This window comes from Pseudonaja textilis, chromosome Z, assembly GCF_049901715.1.
Source record: "Pseudonaja textilis isolate UNSWEBS1 chromosome Z, rPseTex1.2, whole genome shotgun sequence".
NCBI classification, from domain to species: domain Eukaryota; kingdom Metazoa; phylum Chordata; class Lepidosauria; order Squamata; family Elapidae; genus Pseudonaja; species Pseudonaja textilis.
The window spans coordinates 13,140,878-13,164,266 of NC_142008.1; the positions used below are offsets into that span (position 1 = coordinate 13,140,878).

Sequence of the window (23,389 nt, forward strand, 5' to 3'; positions counted from 1 at the left end):
GAGGGCCCAGATTGTTGGAAGCAATATGCTGACATTTATAACCCGCTCAGAAAGGGTTATAAAGCACTATGGGGTGGTATATAAGTCTAAGAGCTGTTGCTATTTTAATTCTTCTGAACTTCCACACAAAATCCCATGTATATTTCACTTACCCAAAGCTTAATTAGCCCCTTTTCTAATCACCCCATCTAAGAAATCAAACTAAATTTCAGTTACACCTAGAAAGAGCCACATACTTACCCAACATCTGGTGAAAAATCTGTTCCAAGGCCAGCTTCGATCAAAGCTTTATAAAACGGAGAATTTGGGCCACCAACCAATAGAGAAGACAAAAAGTTCAACATGAAGGTTTCAAAGTTATCTGTAATACTAAACATAAAAGAAAAAAAACTGAACACTGTAGGATTCAATACAGGCAGTTCTCGACTTACAACCATCTGTTTAAAGTTGCAACAGAACTGAAAAAAGTAACTTATGACTGGTTCTCACATGCCTATTGTAGCCCCCTCCCCATAGTCACGTGATCAAAATTCAGTGCTTGGCAACTGGCATGTATTTATGACCGTTGCACTGTCCTGAGGTCATGCGAACATTGTTTGTAATCTTCCCAGCTGGCTCTCAACAAGTGGAATCAGTGGGAAAAGCCAGATACTCTTAATTACTGCATATTTCACTTAACTGTAGTGATTCACTTAACAACTTCAGCAAAAAAAGGTTATAAAATGGAAACAAAGCTCCCTTAACAATTGCCTTACTTAGCAATGGAAATTTTGGTTGCTATTCTGGTCTTACATCAAGGACTACTCTGTAGGTAGCAGCACCATCATTTCTTGCTACAGAAGTTTTAGAAAAGTCCCAGCTATCTTCCTGAAGAACAAACACATTTCATATTCCTCCCAATATTCGAAATGGTGTGGCTTAGTTAATGACAGAAAACAGGTTTAATAGTGTTACTGTTTTGCTGAACCTGGTGCATTGGACTCCTAGGTCAAATTCAAGGTTCTGATTTTAACCTGTAAAACCCCACATGGCTTGGCACCTGGGTACTTACAGGACTTTCTCTAGACTATACAGAATACAAATAACAGAGTTGGAAGGGATCTTGTAGGTCATCTAGTCCAACCCCTTGCTCAAGCAAGAGACCCAATACTATTTCTGAAAAGTGGCTGTCCAGTCTCTTTTTAAAAGCCTCCAGAGCACCCGCAACTCCTGAAGGCAAGCTGTTCCACTAGTTGATTGTTCTCACTGTCAGAAAATTTCTCCTTATTTCTAGGTTGAAGCTCTCCTCAATCAATTTCCACCCATTGTTCCCTGTCTGGTCTTCGGGTGCCAGACAAGGCATAACTGATCTATTCAATGTGCTCATCCTGAGAAGATCCCAACACGCAATGGGGGTAAAAGGAATTAAGAATCAGTGTCCCAGATTTTAGGGTCAGATTTTAGCTCTCCTCTTTATAGATATCTAAACCCCTATGGTGTAGGGACTTCATGCTGTTGGCTATTAGGATGCTACTGTTCCAAACTGTGGCAGGAAAGGTAAAATGGACTAGAGGTTGGACTAGATGACCTACAAGGTCCCTTCCAACTCTGTTAATCTGTTAAATAAGTAGCCTGCAATGCTGCATTCTAACCAATGCATCATCACATCTCAGTTAGGATAAAGTTAGGATATACAGTTAAAGGCAGGAAGATAACCCCTAACCATTAGCACCATTAATTTCCAAGTTCCTTCATAGCAGAAAATGTTGAATGGAATTTCGAGCTGAACTGAAGAGTATGATTCTGATTAGATGAATAACTCTGCTATTCCCAGTTACGTACTTTGCTAGGAGGTAGCTGACGCTGACTATTGTCTGCTTCTTAGAGTCAGTAGCTAATGAATCTACGGCACATGTCACATGGTGTTCCCTCTGCAAAACAAACAAACAAACAAGAAAATGACTAGCAAATAGGACACTGTCTTTATCCCAAGTATTTTATGATTAGTTTGCTGAAACCCGACACTTAACTTCCATTTTTTTGTGAAACTGTGCTATTAGCAAACAATGGGTTCACTTAATAACTGTGAAGTTCACAATTATGCAAAAGAATGTAAAATCTTGACCAACCTGCTTTATGACTGCTATGACTTGTAACCTAATGGGCAGGGTCCGTTGTGGTTGTTAACTCGAGGACTAACTGTATGCTCCTGGGCTGGTCAAAAGGCACTTCAAATAACAAAGTAAGGAAATGATCCTATCTGGTACTAGCCTTTAGTCCATTAGAGCTAGGTAATGCTGAGGAACTGGAAAGAGTCCAGCAGAAAAGCAACTAAGAGGGTAAAGGGCTTGAATGCTAAATCCTATGAAGGGTGCTTGAAGGAGCTTAAAGAAGAGAAGGCTAAGAGAAAACATGACAGAAGAAAAGGGAATGGATTTATTCACTTCAGAATGTAAGGGCAGAAGCTTTGCTTTGAGAGATCCAATTTGAAATAAGGAAGAATTTCCTGATTGTACAACTATTAAAGCAATGGAACAGCCTGGCTCCTGAAATTATGGGAGCTCCATCGTTGAAGGTTTTCAAGAAAAGATTGGACTGCCATTTGTCCAGAATGGTACAAGGATTCCTGCATTACTATAAAAGGCTCCCAGGCCCCTTCCAATTTCTGATTCCAGGCAGTCAGGTCTTTATGATTCCTGAATTGCAACTGCCATATTTTTCCTGTAGGTTAAGATGGACAAACCCAGAGGAGTAGGGTTCTCTGTGATGGCACCCAAGCTCTAAAATTCTTTATCAGCAAAGTCTCCACTTAATCTATATATCTAATGTCAACTCATAAAACATTCCTATGCTTGTTTTAGTAGTTGCCATAAAAAAAAGGGGGGGGAGCGAAAATACATTCCAACTCTTATCTTTAAAAGATTGTAACTAAAATACCAGTTTTTTGCCCACCAATATATTTAATTGGAGAACGTGAATGATGACATCCAACTGTAAACATGCTCAATTGGAGAATCTGGTTAATGAGACACCCAGGGGGGAGTGGGGAAATAGGGTCACAGGGGAATGTAAATTACTTATGCAAAGTTGGCTTCATACAGGGAAGTGCCAGTATGTTGCCTCTAATGAATCCTTTGAAATTTATTGAAATTTGGCTCAAGAATCATGATTTAATTAGAGCGATTGCTGGAATCCTGACATATCTATCCATCCATCCATCCACCTACCTACCTACCTACCTAGCTACCTAAAAGTGAAATACCACTTCATCACAAAATCTCCAGAACTCTAAAACCTACAAACTTGAAATTTGGCACGTGTGTTCCTCTTGGCTTCTAGGTGCTCACTAAGAAAGAATTGTTTGAAATGACCATCAGAGCATTAGTATTTCCTATATTATTATTAACACGCTCTGATGCTAAGGAGTTCTACACCCCCTCCCCACCTGGAAAGAAATCTATTCCAAATGCAAAACATAAGCAGAGGAGAGGAGTTTCAGTTTCACAGCAGCAATCAGCTTTAGTACAGAACGGTTGAGCTAAGCCACACCCAGGCTCCTTGCTGTCTCCTTCTTGCTACACAGCAAATACTGTTTCACTTTCCAAACAGCCCTCAACTCTTTCACATACTGACAAGACGCTAGCCAGATGAATACTGATGGATTTTACTAGGCAGAGGTAGATTCCCCCCCCCCCACACACACACTTATTTTCCTCCCCAAAACTAAGCCCAACCTCATAGTTTTGTAGCGAAGCATGGGTATGGAGCTAGTATTATGATCAGGGGTCTTCAAACTTGATAGCTTTAAGACTTGTGGTTTGAAGGGCTTCGGTGACAGACAGGAATCCACGATTGTGCACGGTTTCTGCCTGGGCTCGCCGCTGGAGCACCCCGAGCCAGCTGGCTTCAGGGCTAAGCCACCCTGTAGAGGTGGTGAAGAAGGGGGAGACTGCCAGCAGGGTCGAGGAGAGCCGCATCTCTCCTCCTCAGCTGGCCAAACTCTCTTTCCCGAAGGCAGTAGGAGCAGCGGTCAGAAATGGCCGCCTCAAAGAAGAACTCAAGCGGAAAAGAAAGTGCAGGAGGAAGATAAGAAGTGAAAGTTTTGGCTGACCGGGTTAAGCTGAAAAAACAACAATCAAGGTACCCTGGAATTTAAATTTTAAAAAAGATAACATCACTCCCAAAGAAGGTTGGAAGCAGCGAAAGAAAGTGAAAAGGGAAAGGTTTTTTTTTTCTTCTCTCTCCTTCCTTACATTGACAATTAAGAGCCCGGAATAAGAAATCGGAAAAATCCGCTTTGGCATCAATAGGCAATTAAGTTGAAAATATAACTAAATGCCAAAGGGACAATAAAGATTTCTGGACATTAAAACCCTTTTCTTTTATAAGCAGGAAGGGAGAGGAAAAGAATAAGGGTAGGATCTGGAGGGAGGAGACTGCCTGGACTTCAAAAGAATCTAAAGTAAAATTTTAACAATTCTTCTAAAAGATACATTTTAACTGAGATTTTGCAACTAAATAGTAACCCCAGGAAGAGAAAGTGTAAAAAGAAACAGCTGTGTGTATTTGGACTGTCTGGTGACTTTTGGATTTTTGGTTATTATATTTGAATGACTAAAATCAATTGGGTGGTTGTTTAATTTTTTTTACAATGGCATCACTTCTGGATGAATTGAAAATGGAACTTAAAAAATACAAAGAAGAGGCACAAGAAGGGAAGGGCTCTTTTGGCTTCGTTTTTCAATTCTTAGAAATGGAGATCTCCAACTATGAGAAACAACAAGAAAAGATTGCAAAACAAGACTGGGACAAAGAAGAAGCCATTTTTAATGAACAAGTAACTCTATATGGGGAAGAAAGGGGAAAGGGGGGAAAGAGAATGGAGAATTTAAGACCTAAAAGAACAGCCAAAAAGGAAAAAATAATTTGAAAAGTGGATATAATGTTGGAAAGCAACAGAAAAGGGGAATACAGAAGAGGGAAATGGAGGTGGAGAGACAGGGGGATAAAAAGGGGAGAGAGAAGAAGAGAGGGAAGAAGGAAAGGAAGAGAAGTTCTAAAGGTTTGGAGCAAGATGTAAAGAAACAGGACCTATTTAGAGATAATGGGTGAAAATCTAACTGAAAAAAGGATGCTGTGAAGGTACATAAGATTGTATTATTATATTTGTAATAGAAATAACTTTAGAAAATTGGAAACAATGTATGATTAAAAAGAGGGATAAAGTAGTTGGTGTGGTTTGGGGAAATGTTTGTGAATAAAATAAATGAAATAAAATAAATGAGAAAATTGAATTAGGAAGGTACGGGAACATTTTAATTAGTCAATGTTTTATAAAATATAAATGAAGAGGGGGCGGAATTAACTATGGAAAGTTTATAATTGTTCCCATAGAAGTATGATACTTATTTGAAAAGTAATGTGCAAAATGTTAAGATCTAAATGAATATTAATATTAATGATAGAATTGAATTGGAACGGATTGTTGTTTTAATTATATTATACATGTATAATCTTTTTTACTTTTTTCAAGAATACAATGTGTAGTTTTAGAATGTGCCAAGCAGAATCCGAATGAAAGTTATGTATTATATTAAGTGTTATAATTTTAGGGGAAAGATATAAAGGCATCATACTCCAATCACTGATTACAGGAGAAATTTTGTTTAATGAGAAAAGATAGTAGACAGTTGAAACAGGACAGACAAAGAATATAAGTACAATGATTTGAATTGAGATGAAATAAATAAAATAAAATTAAGAAAGTTAAAAGAGGGGAGAAGCTATGTAGAAAATGTAGAATAGTAATAAGATATGGAATTAAATATAAAGATGAGCATGAACTTGAATTTGTGTCTGTACAAAGAGATGTAACCTGGGATTATGCTGCTTTCAAAAAAGATGTTTTACTTGTATTTCTTTTCTTTTTGTGAAAACTCAAATAAAACTTACAACAGCAAAAAAAGACTTGTGGACTTCAACTCCCAGAAGTCCTCCTCCAGTCATATTAGCTCAAGAATTCTGGCCGCTGAAGTCCACAAGTCTTAAACTTGCCAAGTTTGAAGATCCTTGATTATGATGAATGAGAAGCTAGGCTCCAGCAAGTAAGATGAAGCAATGGCTTTTCCTAAAACTGGCGCTAGAAAGTGTAGAAGCCCACTCTTTCTTCTACCACAAAGTAGATGTGAAGAGGTTCACTGGAGTATGTAAAGCAAGACTTATATTGTATTTCTTTTTCTACCACCCTCCTCCCAAAATGGTGGTGGAGTTCTTTCACTGAAGCATCTAAAAGTTCTGAAGACTACAAACAGGTGATAAGGAGACCACATTCCTCTATTAACCACTTTGATTTGGCAACATCTCCTCATGGTTTTAGGAAGCATCTTCCCCATCTCTTGCTATTTGATCTTTCTCAAACTGAACTTACAGATATGGAACTTAAGAATAGTGCCTACACACGAAGGATAGAATCAATGCCTTAAGTCTTTTGCATCTGGACTGGATCTACCACCAAGGAAGCCAACTCTCCTCTAGTCAACAAATTCTACAGAAATCCTGGTGCATTCAAATACAACAAAGAAATCAAAACTCACAGGCTTGTCCCAGATTTGCTGGGGTGGAACAGAAGTATTGGGTTCAATTTTCTGGAATTTACACAAAGCTTCTTCATGAATTTGTTTCAAATGTAGCTCTAGTGGGAAGTTCCCATAAGTGAAGAACCTACAGTGGAAGATAAAATTATTTATTATTAGTGACCGGGGCAGGGCGGGGGCTCTAAAAAAATCCCATTTATATACTTAGGAGACGAGATATCACATAGAGGATAGTGTGTCCCAAATTGATGGCTTATTCTATACTATGTTAAATATTGTTCTAAAGCAGTTTGTCAACCTTGGCAACTTTAAGATGCATGGACTTCAAGTACCAAGATTCCCTTGCAAGCATGCTGGGGCAAGGAATTCCGGGAGTAGAAGTTCACACATCTTAAAACAGTGGTCTAGAGGAACTACTGAAACCCTTGGCCTTCACGTCTTGCTGAAGGGATGTAAGAGCTATAGTTCACCATTCTGCTATGTCCTCTGTCTAACAGCAGCTTTTTTTCTGCAGGTACATGCAGAACAGAGAGAGGTGAGACATTACTAAACATCTTTTCATATACAAATCAACATATTCATTATTTATTCATTTGGAAAGGGAATAAATATACATTTCCCTCTCCCTTAATGGCTTTGGATAGCTTGCAAAAAGACTATAAACACAATCACAACATAGTTAAAAGAAGAAAATGTGAAATAATAAAAAAGCAGAAATGGACACATTAGAAGGTTGAAAAAGCAAGTCATGTAAAGATGGTTTGAGCAATCCTGAGACAGTAAAAAACTGAATTCAGCTTTGGTGGCTCTTTGTCTCAAGAGAGAAAGCAGAATTAATTGCTAAATTTTTTGAAGAAAGCCACTTATTGTCTCTGTACTGGCATTTCTTCAAATAGCTCACTCACGTGATCCACATCCTTGCAATTAATCAGCCTCAATTAAACACAATTTTCCTAAACAAGAGTTTTATTAACTTCCAGGCCAGAATTTTTAAACAAACCTAACCTTTTCTTCATATCCTAGACCTAGATTGTGGGTGTTCCAGTTCCAAAGAGATTTAACTATGATTACTAAGAGACTTCCTGGCTTAATTTAGAGAAATAGGATCGGGCAAACCAGCAGATCCAAAATATTATTTGGGTAGCAGAATACAGAAATCAAAGCTATATTGCTATCTTGAGTTCTGTCATTAGCTGAATGACCAAGCAACTAATTATTATTAATGCTCCAATTTTCTCTTCCTTTCCTCTTTCCTTCTGATACCTTGCATTGCTGGGATGGTAATGAGTAGCATGGAATTGTTTCAGTTGTTCCCAGGAGAGATCAGGGATCTTCAATGGATCACCACCAGACACAACGGCGTATGTGTGATCAGGAAGAATCTTGTTTTGAAGGTGCTGAGAGAAAACTCTCTCATTATCTGCCTTAAAATAAATATTTTATTGAAGAAGAATAAATGAACAGATTATCTATGGTCAAACGCTACCCAATATCAGAACATCTCTGGGATTAGTACCTGATTATCTGTAGAGGTGCAAAGATACAGATAGTCCTTGACTTAAGAGCTTAGCGACTGTTCGAACTTACAATGGCACTGAAAAAAGTGACATGACCATCTTTCATACTTATGACCGTTGCAGCACCATCATGTTCACATGACCAAAATTCAGTCACTTGGCAAGTGACGGTTGCAGTGTCACAAGGTCATGTGATCCCATTTTGTGACCTCTGACAACCAAGGTCAATGGGGAAGCCAGATTTACTCAACAAGGGTGTTACTAATTTAACAACTGCAGAGATTCGCTTAACAATTGTGGTGAGGAAGATTGTAAAATGGGACAAAACTCACTTCACATCTCGCATATGCAAGATTTTATTCTACTGCATTGTTCATATTGTTCTAGCATCCCTCAGCATTGGCTAGCTCGAGTTATCGAGAGGTCTAACATTTGTGGAATTGATGTCTTTGCCTTTGTTAACAAGACAACTACAATACAACTCCTATGGGATAGGAATTTGAAGTTGGAACAGTAAAAGCCAATTCACACGATGGTTTAACTGAGCCAAACCACGGTTGGAAAAGTCAATCATAGGTTGGCATAATGCCAACCACAGCTTTGATTCTCACCCACATTAGAATCTGAAAGTCATTCTTTGAAATGTGTCTGAAAAACCTCCGTTTTCTGAGTAGTTAAAAAAATATTAAATTATAAAAAAAGCATGTCCATTTCTGCTTTAGTGTTATGTGTGAATGCACCAGTCTGAAATTGTGGTTTCCTTTTGGCGTGCGAATTGCAACTGTGGCATAATATGTGGCAAAGCATTATTTGTCTGTAGATCTTTGACCTATACCAAGCTTCTTATTTGAAAGTAAGAGAAGTTAAACTAGGAAAGACAAGACCCTAACCCTAACCCAAATGGCCAAGTAAACTGTGCTTGCCATCCACAACACTGAAGCCGAGTTCACAAATGCCATAATTTTAATCATGACCTGTAGATGAAGTGACAGGAGCCTGATTCACATACAACAGTAAGTACTAACGGGATGAGTTCATGCAGAGTGCTAAGTCACAATGACAGTTTGAAGTTACAATAGCACCGAAAAAAGTGACATGACCATTTTCCACACTTGCAACCACTGCACTGCAACATCCCCATGGTCGTCTTTATGACAACTGCAATGTCGTGGAGTCCTGTGATTTTCTTTTGCAATCATCTGACGAGCAAAGTCAATGGGGAACCCAGATTTACTCAACAACGGTGTTACTAATCTAACAACCGCAAAGATTCACTTAATAACTGTGCAAAAAAAAAAAAAAGGTACTAAAATGGGGCAAAATTCACTTGGCTGTCTCACTTAGTAACATAAATTTTGGGCTCAGTCATGAAAGTTAAGTCAAGGACTACCTATATTTGATTTGGACTCAGTATCATGTATAAACCTGTTTGCACCATGGTAGCGTAGTAGTTAGAATGCAGTACTGCAGGCTACTTCTGCTGACTGCTGGTTGCCTGCAATTTGGCAGTTCAAATTTCACCAGGCTCAAAGTTCACTCATCCTTCTGAGGTTGGTAAAATCAGGACTCAGATTGTTGGGGGTTGCAATATGCTGACTTTGTAAACAGCTTAGAGGGCTGTAAAGTATTGTGAAGTGGTATATAAGTCTAAGTGCTATTGCTATTGACGAACCATAGTTAAAACAAGTCATGGTTTGGTACTAAGTATGAACACAGGACATGTCTGAACCTCCCAAAGAAAGGGAGTCTTAAGAACCACCTTGCTGAGTGAAAACCAATTCATCCAACCAAGCCATTTATAAAAGATATGTTAACCAGTGCAAGATCTTTTGAATCCTGCAACCTTTACCATGTCAGTGAGTTTTAAGCCTCATAGGTAAAGATTCCCCTTGCATATATGTGCTAGTCACTCTAGGGGGTGGTGCTCATCTCCATTACAAAGTCAAAGAAGCGGCACTGTTCAAAGACATCTCCATGGTCATGTGGCTGGCATGACCAAATGCTGGCATGCATGGAACGCTGTTACCTTCCCACTAAAGTGGTCCCTATTTTTCTACTTGCATTTTTACATGCTTTCGAACTGCTGGGTTGGCAGGAGCTGGGACAAGTAACAGGAGTTCACTCCATTACTCGGTGCTAGGGATTCGAACAGCCAACCTTTCTTATCGACAAGCTCAGCGTCTTAGCCACTGAGCCACCCCACCCGTTATAACAATTCCTCAAAAACACGATCTTATCAACCCCTCACCTGAACCTAACTTGGTCACCACTCATACAGAACTATTTTACAGCAGCTCCCCAGAAATTCTCAATTAAGCCAAAATAAAACAGGGCTTACAAAAGCTCCTTTCATTTCATTAAACACAACTCCTTTGAAGGTTAATGGCGACTGAGGATCTGCTGGGCTTTCGTGTTCCAATCTCCAGCCTTCCTGCCTAGACAAATTTGAAAAACATAAAACGTGAGCTAAGATTTATTCTGGATGATACATCATGGTTCTGTCCGTTCTGTCCGATCACACATTCTTACCAGAAATCCAGAAGCCTCAAAGAAGGGAAGAACACAGCATCCAGGTAGACAGAGAGAAGGTTCTGGAAGTCTTTGGGATTTTGGGTAGAAAACGGATAGAGGGTGTAATCACTAGCTGCAAAAGAAGATGACAAAAGTTTAAAAATGAAAATGGTTCAAAATTAAGTCCATGAGTTTTACAGCTCATTTAGGGTGATGAATGATTTGCAATCTTCATCTCTTTTTCAAACTGAGCCCTCTATCATGTTATTTTTATTGAAGGAATTTTTACCCAGAGAAAGATGCTACAAATATTAGAAAAGAAACTAAATAGGAAAAGTAGAAAAAGAAAAGAAGAAAAAGATTATAAAGCCATGGCTTCTGATATTTTCAACAGCAATTATAAATGTATTTATATTTTACTCTCTCCCTCCACAGTTACATCATAATTCTTTCTTTCTATAAGCTACTTTTCTAATACTCAAACCCATAAATCACAAGCTCATTTTTTTTCTTTTTTCAGCAAAAACTCCATAAGGATTTTCAGTTTTTTGGAGTTTCAGTAAATGTAATTATTGATCGTTCTTTAATCACACAAGTTAATTTTCCCATGTCTGCTAGTTTATCATCTTCACCAGCCTATCCTCCACTAAGAGTATTTCAAAGTTTTTCCTATATTTTCCTATATTAATGTGCTGCCCACCTCACTAACGAAATGGAATCTGGGCGGTTTGCAAGATAATACAAATAAATAAGATTTATTTATGAATATATAACAATTAAAATTGTAAGAATTAAATGATGTTAATAATATCTTTGTGCATAATTTATTTATTGAATTTATATTGCCGCCTATTCGCCCATGGCAACTTGAGGCGGCTCACAGAATGTAAAACCATATTTAAAATAAAAAAAACAATAAAAACTAACAAAAAGAATCAAATAAATTATTAAGGTACAATAAACCAAATCTGGAACAAATAAAAAATATCATTCCAACTTCCATCCCCCGCCCCGATGACAGCAAATCACATGAGCCCTTTGATGGGCTCCATCCTGCTCTGGGTTCCCCAGGCCCATTGGCAGAACCAGGTCTTCAGTGCCTTCCGGAAGAGTATTAGAGAGGGGGCCATTCTAATCTCTGGGGGAATGATGTTCCAGAGAGGGAGCCACCACAAAGAAGGCCCTTCTTCTGGGTCCCACCAGGTGTATCTCCCTCAGGGATGGGACCCGCAACAATCCCTGCCTCCTCAATCTAATGGGTCGGGTAGATGTGACTGGCAAGAGATGTTCCCTCAGATAACCTGGCCCCAACCCATGAAGGGCTTTAAAGGGGACAACCAGCACTTTGAATTGCACCCGGAAGCAAATCGGCAACCAATGCAGCTCCCACAGGAGAGGTGAAACATGTGAACACACACATAATTGTCTTATAGCAGTAATCATGTATAAAAATAATCTTTGATGGCATTTTTTAAACTGTTCATTAATTCCAGTGTTATTTGTGTGATTTCTGATGTTTTGATAACGTGTGCCATTTCTTAGGAACCCCATTTTATGGAAAATTTAAGAAAACTTCAAGTACAGGTAGTCTTCGCTTTACAACAGTTCATTTAGTAACCATTCAAAGTTACAACAGCATAGAAAAAAGTGGCTTATGATCGTTTTTCACACAGGATCCCCTTGATCATGTGATCAAAATTCGGATGCTGAATAAAGAATACCGTGTGGAATCTAACCTAAAATGTATATGTGATATGTAGTATTTAGGTAATAACTAAAAATGCTTACATGATGGTAATTTTTAAATATGAGTTAAAGGGGAGTAAATTGAATGATGTACAAGACAAAAAGGTGGTTACTCAAACGGGTAGTTAAGGGGGAAACATTTGGAATTATTAACACTAAGATGGAATTTATTGAATAATGAAGTAAGAATATGTGATGAAATTGCAAATATGACAGATAAAAGTATAAAAATACAATGAATATAGATTAAGAAATAAGAATTTTAAGATATTATATAAAGAAGATAAGAATATAATTAAAGAAAAACAGAATAAATCAAGATATGAATTAAAAGTGGATAAAATAAATGTGAAAAATGTAAGAATATTTTTGAAAATTTATAGAAAATGAAAAATGTAATGATACGATAAGAATCTGAATATGTGAGATAGATATGTAATTATAGTCATGTTTATATAGAAGTGTAAAAACTTGGAATCACACCGTTCACTAAAAGAGATGTTTGTAAAAGATAAAAATAAAAAACATTTTGTAAAAAAAAAATCGGATGCTTGGCAACCGGTTCATATTCACAATGACATAGTCACAACGTCCCAAGGTTGTGTGATTGCAACCTTCTGACAAGCAAAGTCAATGTGGAAGCCAGATTGACTTAGCAACCTGGTTATTAACAACTGCAATGAATAGCAATTATGGCAAGAAAAGTCATAAAATGGGGCAAAACTCACTTAATAAATGCCTCACTTAGCAACATACTTTTGGGGGGGCTCAATTATGGCCGTAAGTTGAAGACTACCTGTACAAAATGCAAGGGGGAAAAAAAGACATAAAAACTGCAAGAAGGGGGGATAGTATGAGCATTCAGCATCCCTCAGCTGCATTCACGTTGCCCTTGGGCTGCTGGGGATCAAATTCAACGTTGATTGGAGAACTACAGGATATAAACCTGAAATCACAGCTCACCATGTCATAAAATGCCATTAGATAATCAGGAATGGGGATAGAAAAATGGTACCCTACAAGAAAGAAAGACCGTGCATGACTAACTGGCACAAAAAGTGTGAACACTTCACTTCCTCCTAAAAAGTTTTCCCACTCAAGGACGGGTAGTCAAGAATTGGGAATGTCTTGTCTAATAAAGAGAGGGACTAGGGTGACATGATAGTAGTCTTTCAATATTTGAGGGGCTGCTGCAGAGAAGAGGGGATCGAGCTATTCTCCAAAGCAGCTGAGGTCAGGACAAGAAGCAATGGATGGAAACTGATCAAGGAGAGAAGCAACCTAAGACTAAGGAGAAATTTCCTGACAGTTAGAACAATTAATCTGTGAAACAACTTCCAGAAGTTGTGGGTACTCCATCGCTTGAGGTTTTCAAGAGCAGACTGAACAGCTGTTTGTCTGAAATGGTATAGCCAAGCTGGTCAAGTGGGGAGCTGGAGTAGAAGACCTCCAAGTCCCTTTCAATGCACCTGTTATTCTGTAAGGTCTTAGCAAGCTGTCATTTGCAATCAGCACTGTTTGCTCTCCTTCTCTCCACCATACAAATGTTGATATTTCCAATTGTCGCTACATGTTTGTTGACTACTTGGCATGCTAGGCTTTTCTTTATTCTGCCAGGGTTGTTTTTTTGGGGGTCTCAGAAATCCTGTTGGGGATAACTGTCTTGTTGACCACTCAAGACTCAGAATTCACCTTAGAAAGAAAGCAGCCGAAGCTGCAGATTTCGCTGTACAAGTAAGCTGCCACATGCACAGCAGGAAATTCACAAAGCTGTCAGTTCCCATTTCCTCACCTGTAAACGCATTCATGAAGGTAGAGAGCGACCGATTCAGCATTTTAAAGAAGGGATCCCTGACAGGATACCTCTCTGACCCACACAGTACAGTATGTTCAAGGATGTGGGGGACACCAGTACTGTCCATGGGAGTCGTCCGGAACTGAACACTATATAACGAACAGGGAAACATTTGTGTTTTAATTTTTCTTGTTAGGTAGATACCTTTTTTTTTCAATGAAGCTTACAAATAGCAAAGCAAATAAAGCACAACTGTATAATACTCTTATAATGCCTTCTCCTGCCCCGTATATCAATTTTCTAGTTTTGCCCAACTTTGTTAATGTTTTCCACATTTTCAAGTTATCATATTTGTTTTTATGGTGCACTATGCCACTCAAAGTCACTCAATAGTAAAATGAGCAGCATATTAATTTAATAAATAAACAAACAGCATAATAACAGGTAGCCCTCGACTTATAGTTCATTTAGTGACCATTCTAAGTTACAACGGTAATGTTACAGGTCTACCTAACATGCAGCTTTATCATTCCTCTCTAGGGTAGTTGTTTCTTGTTCTCTAGGATTCACCTCTATTGTTTCTGTGATGCATTTCCTGTTCCTGTTGTATTTTATACTCTCAATGATGGCTTGTATAATATTTTAATTACTTTACAGGAAACAGTAAAGTGACTTATGACCATTTTTCACATTTATGACTGTTGAAGCATCCCTATGGTCACATGATTTACATCTGGATGCTTGACAACCAGTTTAAATTTACAGCGGTTGCAGGTCATGTGATCATCCTTTGTGACCTTCTGAATAAGCTAGATTCACTTAACCATGCCACTGATTTAACAACGGCAGTGATTCATTTAACAAAATGGGGCAACAGTCACTTAGCCAATTTCTCCCCTTAGCAATGTAAATTCTGGGCTCAATTGTTATCATAAACCGAGGATCCCCTATACCCGCTGTCAGTGGCATAAAGAAAAAGGTTCACACTTTTTGTGTGAACTGTCTCCCAATCCACACTTTTGAGAAGCAATGTGCCCGTCAACTTCTCAAACCGAGTGGAAGTGGAAGTCATGATTTCTGACAGAAAACAAGAACTACTCTCAGGCCCCATTAAATTCAAAGCTTTGATGCTGTAACTTAACACTTCTGAACCAAAGGTGAACAACAAAAATACCAGACATTTTAATACCAGACAGCTATGATGCCTGGCTTCAAAAGCCAGATGACCCACAAAAAATTCCATCATTCAGCATTCTTGACCTGAACAAGTTGTTGGAGTCTTCTCGTGCCACATGTAAATACTGGGCTCCTGTCTTGTCATGGTTGAGTTTAACAGCCGTCAAGGAAAATTCAGGAACTACTGTCACCTGAATAAAGAACACACACATCCCTGCGAATTAATACAAATTAAGCCACCAGCGGTTCTGCAGAGCATCGAGGTCACAAACTATGCCCAACCACATTGTCCAGAAGGCTCAGCTAGAAAGACAGTCATGCTTGCCCAACCAGCTTCAAGGCAGCTGTGTACCTAAAATTGGAACAGAAGTAGCACATCAGGATGGCCATTTTTCAGAAGCTTCCTGAGCTTTCTCAAGAAAATTCCTTTCCACCGTACTATTCTACATTTACAGGTAATCCTCATTAAGCGACCACAATTGAGACTGGCAACTCTGTCATTAGGCAAAGGAGTTGCTGGGGAAAAAAAACACAATTGTGCATCTATCATCTTGTCACTTTATACACTTGCAAAGTTTGCCAATAGGAGGACTGGTGTCAGGGTTGAGTCATAACTGGGAATATCTATCAATTTGGCAGTCACTAAACAAGGACTACCTGCATTTGTTAGTTTCCTAGATTTGATTCAGAGTTTAAGGCAGTTTATATGGAAATTCTCTTAAATTGTATTTCTGCAAGGGATGCCTGCTACAAAAGTATGACAGGTCAGTGAATTTTCATGCAGTTAGTTCTGACCCTTGGCTCCTAGCCCACACCATTTGTCCTCTGTTTTTTGCACCATGCAAACCCAGAGATGTGCAAGGCATTCTTTCCAATGTCCAGTTTTTATCGGCATCCCCCATCAAGGGCTCCAACAGACCTTAGCAAACTCTAACTGGGTATATTCTAAATTAAGAGACCTCACAAGAAGACTGAAATCTGAGTTAACTTCTGAGCTAGCCAACTTTCGTGGAAATGACGTCTGAAAAGCTTAAAGTAGCCAGAATCCTGAATTCAATTCAAAAGGTGACTTGGAAACAAAACCTTTTACCTGGTTTACAGTGAATCCATGGATTTTATCCCCACTTTTGAATTGCAGTGCTCTTTCATTTGCAGAACCGCTTGTCCATCGCCACAGTCTTGGCCCAAACAATACAGAATGATGTGAGCTTAAAAAAAATAAAGAGGAATGACCAAAAATCAGTTTTTAAGGACAGTATTTCTTAACCCTGACAAATTTATTCGATCCCCAGAATTCCCCACCCTGGCTGGGGAATTCTGGGAATTGAAGTCTTGTAAGTCTTAAAGTCACCATGTTTGAGAAATACTATTTTGGGAGTGAAGTTGTATGAGATATAATAAGGGCAGTATTGTGCTTTGTCAAGAGAAAAGAGTAGAGCTGGAGTTGGACCACAGCAGGATCTATTTTCAAAAGCTGTTTGGCCCCAGAATTCATTAGATAATCCTGGGGCTAACTGCAAGGTAAACATTGGGATGTTAAAGTCAATTCAAAACAAATCAAGGAAAATGAAAAGCAAGTCATTTCACCGTCCTCAAGAAAGAAAAGAAAGTAAACATTGCCTTGATGTAATCCCCTAAAACTAAGAGCATTATTCTACCTATGTATATTTCCATGTTGCTACTGAACCTTTTTATTGTTACAAATTATTTTAAGACAGGGGTCTTCAAACTTGGCAAGTTTAAGACTTGTGGACTTCAACTCCCAGAATTCCTCCTCCAGTCATATTAGCTCAGGAATTCTGGGAATTGAAGTCCACAAATATTAAACTTGCCAAGTTTGAAGACCCTTGTTTTAAGAGGCCATCAGAAGGCCCTCAAAAAAAGAAAACGGAAAAAAAACAGGAAAGATAAGGAAAACTACAGCCAAAGTCCGATCCTGATTTCTTAAAGATAAGCGAGGCCTGCGAGGGGGCTATTATTTGACTTGGAGCGAGGATAAATCATTGTCCATTTCGCTAGCCCGCCCTGCCAGTTCGTCTGAATGGCCAATGCTTCAAGGCCTAAGAACAATGTAAGTCAAAAGATACAAAGTAGCTCCTATAAACTCGGTTTTCCAACTAAGTTCCCTTTACTTTTCTTTTATAATTCAGGCTCTTTAGCATACCTACGGGAACAATAAAAAAGAGAGAGGCTATTGTCCGCACGCACCCAGGACCAAGCAGCATGCTTAGGAATTTTGTCAGGTCGGCACAGAAAGCACTTTGCACATGCTCAGAATCCTCTTTCCTTTCCCGCACCCTACTTAAGAGAGGTTTCTAAAGCACCAGCCCTTCCAGGACGGTGCTTTCGAAAAAGGGCATTTCCAAGTGGGAAGCAGAGCAACGGGTGGGAAGGACAGTCTTAAGAGCCCCCCCTTGCATGGATGAAAGCGATTTCCCACCAAGAAGCCAGGCTTCGCCCTCCCGCCAGCTGCCCCTCCTGCCCCTGTGCTCACCGGGGAAGGCCCGCCCGAGCCAGCCACAAGCCCCACATGGCGACCTTCCAGGCAGGAAGAAAAGCCAAGAAGCGACCACGCTGCTTCGACGGCGATAACTGTTGCTGCTGGTTTCTCTGACCTGGACGGACACCACACACACACTGGAGTGCGCATGCGCAGACCTTTCCTAGCTTACTCCAGCGCGGTTGCGGAATGTTCCGCGCTCGCGCGGCTCCGCCCCTTTCCGCCTTTCTTAAAAAAAAGGGGGGGAATTGCACAGGTGTTTAAAATAGCGCTGGTAGTGTCGTTCGTTCTTGGCGTCCGTGGGTTGGTGATCGGATTGGGGGCAAATTTTTGCAGCGTGCTCGCATGGCTCCCTGACCTATGCTTGCAAAAAAGACAACGGCGCAGCCCTCTCTAAGCGGTTTACAGAGTTAGCCTATCGTCGTCGTCCCCGCAACAATCTGGGTCCTCATTTTGCCTTCAGGTATTAATTTCATTCATTAAGTTGTTCTCAACTTGCAATGGCAACTGGAACAGGAATTTCCATTGCTAAGTGACATGGTCATGAAGTATATTTGCATTGCTTAGGGGGGCAATCCCAGTCAGTGTTGTTAAACGAATCCCATGGTTGTTAGATGAGGAAACTTCTTGATGGCTTTTCACAACCAAAGTGAGAGGGAATACTGTGGGTCAGAGAAAGTGCAAGAAGGTATGCAAGAGAATCCAGTGTGGGTCAGGAAAGATGCATATGAAACTCAGCACACATCAGGAACAATGCAGGAACAGGTTGTCCCAGCACAAGGAACTGGGAAAGGATGCACAATTGTATGGTTGAACAACTGTTGGACATTAGGTCAAATTATTAGCAATAGCACTTAATACAGCTTCACAGTGCTTTACAGCCCTATTTAAGTGGTTTACAGAGTCATCCTATTGGCCCCAACAATCTAGGTCCTCATCTAGGTCCTCATGCCGGGAAGGTTGAAATGCTGAGTCAACCTTGAGCCTGGTGAGAATTGAACTGCCAAATTGCAGGCAGCCAGCAGTCTGGAGAAGTAGCCTGCAGTCCTGCACTGTAACCATGTGCCACTGAGGCTCTTAATATCTCCGAATAGCTCACATTTCCATTTTCAAGAGCAGTTCTTTAAAATTGACTTTCGCTTTAATGTCTGTAGAGATTCTCAGTCATCCCAGGTCATGGTTGTCCCAAAGGTGCTTTTTCAGGAAGCAACTGGATTTTCTATTTTTTTTTTCTTTTGAAGACGTTTCGCTTCTCATCCATGAAGCTTCTTCAGCTCTAACAGGATAGTGGGGCATGGAAGGCTTTATATTCCTTGCAGACAGCTGGTCATTTGCATCCTTTTAGAGGTGGTTGAAGCACTTGGAGGTTTGACTGTGTCCCTCAGGGTCACATGAGTAGTGCTCCGGGTTCCTGTACTCTGCAGTTTTTTACTCTGGAAATCCCAGAAAACTCGCACAACATTAAAAGGGTGCTCATCCCAAATTGTTTAGCTAAAAGTTCTATAGAGATTATCAGTCATCCTGAGAATCCCGCACCCTGAGGACACAAATAAACCTCCAAATGATTCGAGGACCCTCTAAAAAGGATGCAAATGACCAGCTGTCTGCAAGGAATATAAATCCTTTCATTCCCCACCATCCAGTCAGAACTGAAGAAGCTTCTTGGATGAGAAGTGAAACATCTTCAAAAGAAAAACAAACAAACAAGAAAGTCCAGTTGCCTCCTGAAAAAGCACCTTTGGAACTTTCATCTTAATACAAGTAATCTTCAAAATACGACCACAATCGAGCCCAAAATTTCTGCTCCTTTTTTTACTGCCTTTCTTACCACAGGTGTTAAGTGAATCGCTGTGGTTATTAATTTAGTAACCCGGTCGTGAAGTGAATCTGGCTTTCCCACTGACTCAGTTTGGCAAGAAGGTCACAAAAGGGGATCGCGTAATCCTAGGACATTGCAGCGGTCATAAATATGAAACAGTTGCCAAGCATCCAGATTTTGATCTTGTGACCATAGAGATGGATGGATGGATTTATTTGTTTGTTTATTTTATTTATTTGATATGTCAATCAATTACAAGATAAGAATAATCATGAGTATGAATACAGGAAATAGGTACGAATAAATGGGGACAATACGACAGGGACAGTAGGCACAATGGTGCTGTGGAAAGGGAATTTCATGAAGGCAGTTGTGTCCCCAAAAAACAGGAAAAGCCCAAGGGGAACATCAGGTCAGCCAGAAAACAAACTTAAATAGGAAAAGGAATCAAATAAAAAGTATTAAAGAATCCCTATAGACAAAAGCCAAAGTAATTAAGAAAACTAGACAAATAGGAAAAGGAAACAAAAGATAATTTAGAAAACCCTTACAAACACAGGACATACCAAATAAGCAAAACAAACAGACAAAAGACACAAAATATAAAAGGGACAGACAGGAGATTGCCACAGAACAAATATGAAAAATTATCTTAAAGCTAAAAGAGATTACAGAAGACCAATAATACAATCTGGCCACCCCGTGGAGTTTGCCCTCCGGTGGAAATAAAGACAAACTCAAACAGGATTTGAAACATTAGGCACAAATACAAACACTCACACAAAATCAACTTACAAAGGGAGAAAAGGGTATAAAAACCCAGGGACTTACCATAAGAAGCTAGCTAGCCCAGGAACGCAGACTTCTTGCTGTTCTCCACCTTCCTGAAAAATAAAAAGATCCAGCTTTCAAGCAGTTGTCTGTATTCTTGCGCCAGAGCTCTCCCAGCGGGAAAATCAAATCCTCGAAAGAAAAGCATTTTGACACCTTTCAACAGTGCACAGCAGAGTCAGGTAGTGCATCCCAGGCACTGACCACTCTGTTGCTGAAGTACTTTCTGCAATCAAGTTTGGAACAGTTAACATTGAGTTTGTATCTGTTGTGTGCTCTTATATTGTTGTGGTTGAAGCTGAAGTAGTCATTGACTGGTAGGACATTGTAGCAGATAATTTTGTGTACTATGTTTAAATCCAACTACAGGTGGTGTAGTTCAAGATTGTCCAAGCCCAAAATTTCAAGCCTGGTGGTGTAGGGTATTCTGTTGAAAGCAGAGGAGTGTAGTACTCTTCTCGTGAAATACTTCTGGACTCGCTCAATTGTATTAATGTCTGATATACAGTGTGGATTCCAGACAGATGCAATGGTTGTAAGTGAAAAACAGTCATTAGTCACTTTTTTTAGTGGTGCTGTAACTGAACAGTCACTAAATGACCTATTATAAGTCAAGGACTAACTGTACTTTTTGTTGTTGTTCTGAAGTTTTGAAGGCAACAAGGTGTTTCAAATTCAATAACAGTAACTGTGAGAGGGATCTTGGAGTCTTAGTGGACAATCAGCTAAATATGAGCCAGCAGTGTGCAGCAGCAGCCCAAAAAGCTAATGCAATCCTAAATTTTATTAACAGAGGGATACAATCAAGATCAAGGGAAGTACTAATACTACTCTATAAAGCCTTAGTAAGACCACACCTAGAGTACTGCATCCAGTTTTGTTTACCACATTATAAAAAAGATGTTGAAACTCTAGAAAAAGTACAGAGAAGAACAACCAGGATAATTAGGGGACTGGAGGCTAAAACATACAAGGAACGATTGCAGGAACTGGGCTTGGCTAGTCTAGTAAAGAGAAGGACCAAGGGAAACATGATAGCAGTTTTCCAATATTTGAGGGGCTGCCACAGAGAGGAAGGGGTCAAGCTATTTTCTAAAGCGCCTGTAGGCCAGACAAGGAATAATGGATGGAAACTGAACAAGGAGAGATTTAACCTGAAAATAAGGAGAAACTTTCTCACAGTGAGAACAATCAACCAATGGAACAGCTTGCCCTCAGAAGTTGTGGGAGCACCATCACTTGAGACTTTCAAGAAGAGATTGGACTGCCATTTGTCAGAAATGGTGTAGGGTCTCCCACTTGGGCGAAGGGGGGGTTGGACTAGATGACCTACAAGTCCCTTCCAACTCTGATTATCTGTTAAATCTGTTAAACTGTGGGGTGATAATGCGGCCCCTCGAACCAAACACATCACTTGTTCTATATGCATATGCCTATATTAGAGTTAGTAGTAGTGTAGAAATAACATTTCTAAGTATAGATGACTTTAAGGAACATGTCTTTACAAATATCTTTATTTCTGCTCTTATCTTTATACACCAGCAGTGTGTCCTGCCTTCTTTTGCCTGTCCTGTATTTAAAAACATGTCATTCTAGTGAAACGGAAAACAGTTTTTTTTTTAAAAAAAAGCATTTTGTAATCATAAGGAATTCAGGTTGGGAGGCAGTGGGGGAAGAAAAGGAATAGAGGTATGATGACTTTAAAAATGGTTTAAAACAAAGTGGGGGGGAAGGCGGAGCCACGTTGCTGCGATACAGCTGCAATCTTGGGGCTCTGAGATTGCAGCTGATATCTTCGCCCCTGGTCGGTCCTAATGGACCTAAACCGTCCCGTAGAGACGGTGATAGTAAGGGGCGCGTTCTGTTGATCCCAGGGACATCGCAGTCCCTGGCTGATCCAGAAGAAGCCCTTTTACCATCGGCGGAGAGGCAGCCATTAGGCTGCTGAAGCTGTGACAGCTCCAGAAGGAAAGGCTGAAGGAGAGTGCATCGGCTGGTGAGAATTTTTTTTTTCTCGGGGACTCAAGGACACTCTAAAATGAGAAGAATCCTGTAAGACTTTGGACAAAAACTGATGAAACTGATTTAGCGGCGATTTCTTAAAGAGAATGTCAAATTGAGGCTTGGCTTTTACTTTTACTTTTGCTTTCATTGAACTTCCATTGTGATCTAGTAACTGTAACTAGACTGGTTTTTCCTTTTATATTCACCTAATTTTTCTTTCTTTTTTCCCCCTTTTGAATTGCTAATAGTTTTTTTTTTTAGAATAGAGGCTCCCTTTAGTAATTTTTTTTTTCTTAAATACATACATATACATGTATATTTCCCTTTTTTTATTAGGCTTTTTGGGAAAGAAGGGGGAGTGGATTAAAGAAACTTTGTAACACTGCCAACTAGAGGCTTGAAGATACTTTATTGAAAGTTGAAAGAGCTGTGAAGGAATCCTTTCTCAAGGACACTGGAACTTGATTAGATAGAGGGAAGAACACCGGAGAATGTTTTAACAGGTGTTCTTTGGAACTTCTATTATTGACTACTTGAAGTTTGGCTTTGGAATTTGTGGAGAAGCCATAATAAGAGCCTTGGATAACTAAATAAGATGCAGTGTGCTTTCTTTCTTATCTTTCTTTAGCTGTTTCATCCCTCCTCTTTAACCCCACAGTATTTTGTAATATTTGTATATCTATTTTCTTTTTCTTTTGTTTGACTTTATTTTTAATTTTTAAACTTTTTTTTTAAAGGGAAAGCCTCAGAATAGTTTTCCTTTTTCTATTTGCTTATTGGAATTTTTGCCTTTTCTATTTTCCATTTTCATTTCTTATTTATTTTTATGGTTATTTTTTTCATTTTTTGAGACCCTATAATTGGACTAAGGTGTGAAGAACCTGAAGAATTCTTTCTCTTTCCTTTTCTTTTTTTTTT

At 39.4% G+C, this 23,389-nt stretch overlaps 2 protein-coding genes across 2 annotated transcripts in view; one reads left to right on the forward strand and one right to left on the reverse strand.

Moving 5' to 3' along the window:
• The window catches only part of PITRM1 (pitrilysin metallopeptidase 1), a 46,640-nt gene extending 28,675 nt beyond the window's left edge, over nucleotides 1-17,965 (reverse strand). Inside the window, exons 1-10 of the mRNA XM_026710047.2 lie at nucleotides 17,812-17,965; nucleotides 16,408-16,525; nucleotides 15,402-15,508; nucleotides 14,139-14,290; nucleotides 10,619-10,733; nucleotides 10,428-10,524; nucleotides 7,836-7,996; nucleotides 6,573-6,699; nucleotides 1,822-1,910; nucleotides 241-369 (exon numbers count right to left, since the gene is read on the reverse strand). Of these exons, the coding sequence (XP_026565832.1) occupies nucleotides 241-369; nucleotides 1,822-1,910; nucleotides 6,573-6,699; nucleotides 7,836-7,996; nucleotides 10,428-10,524; nucleotides 10,619-10,733; nucleotides 14,139-14,290; nucleotides 15,402-15,508; nucleotides 16,408-16,525; nucleotides 17,812-17,849 (1,133 nt within the window). The 5' untranslated portion in view covers nucleotides 17,850-17,965. The remainder of the gene's footprint in view (nucleotides 1-240; nucleotides 370-1,821; nucleotides 1,911-6,572; nucleotides 6,700-7,835; nucleotides 7,997-10,427; nucleotides 10,525-10,618; nucleotides 10,734-14,138; nucleotides 14,291-15,401; nucleotides 15,509-16,407; nucleotides 16,526-17,811) is intronic.
• Nucleotides 17,966-18,082: 117 nt separating this feature from the next.
• Nucleotides 18,083-23,389, forward strand: part of LOC148123906 (endogenous retrovirus group PABLB member 1 Env polyprotein-like) — an 83,470-nt gene continuing 78,163 nt past the window's right edge. Inside the window, exon 1 of the mRNA XM_087916160.1 lies at nucleotides 18,083-18,280. The gene's annotated coding sequence lies outside the window, so the exon portion shown is untranslated. The remainder of the gene's footprint in view (nucleotides 18,281-23,389) is intronic.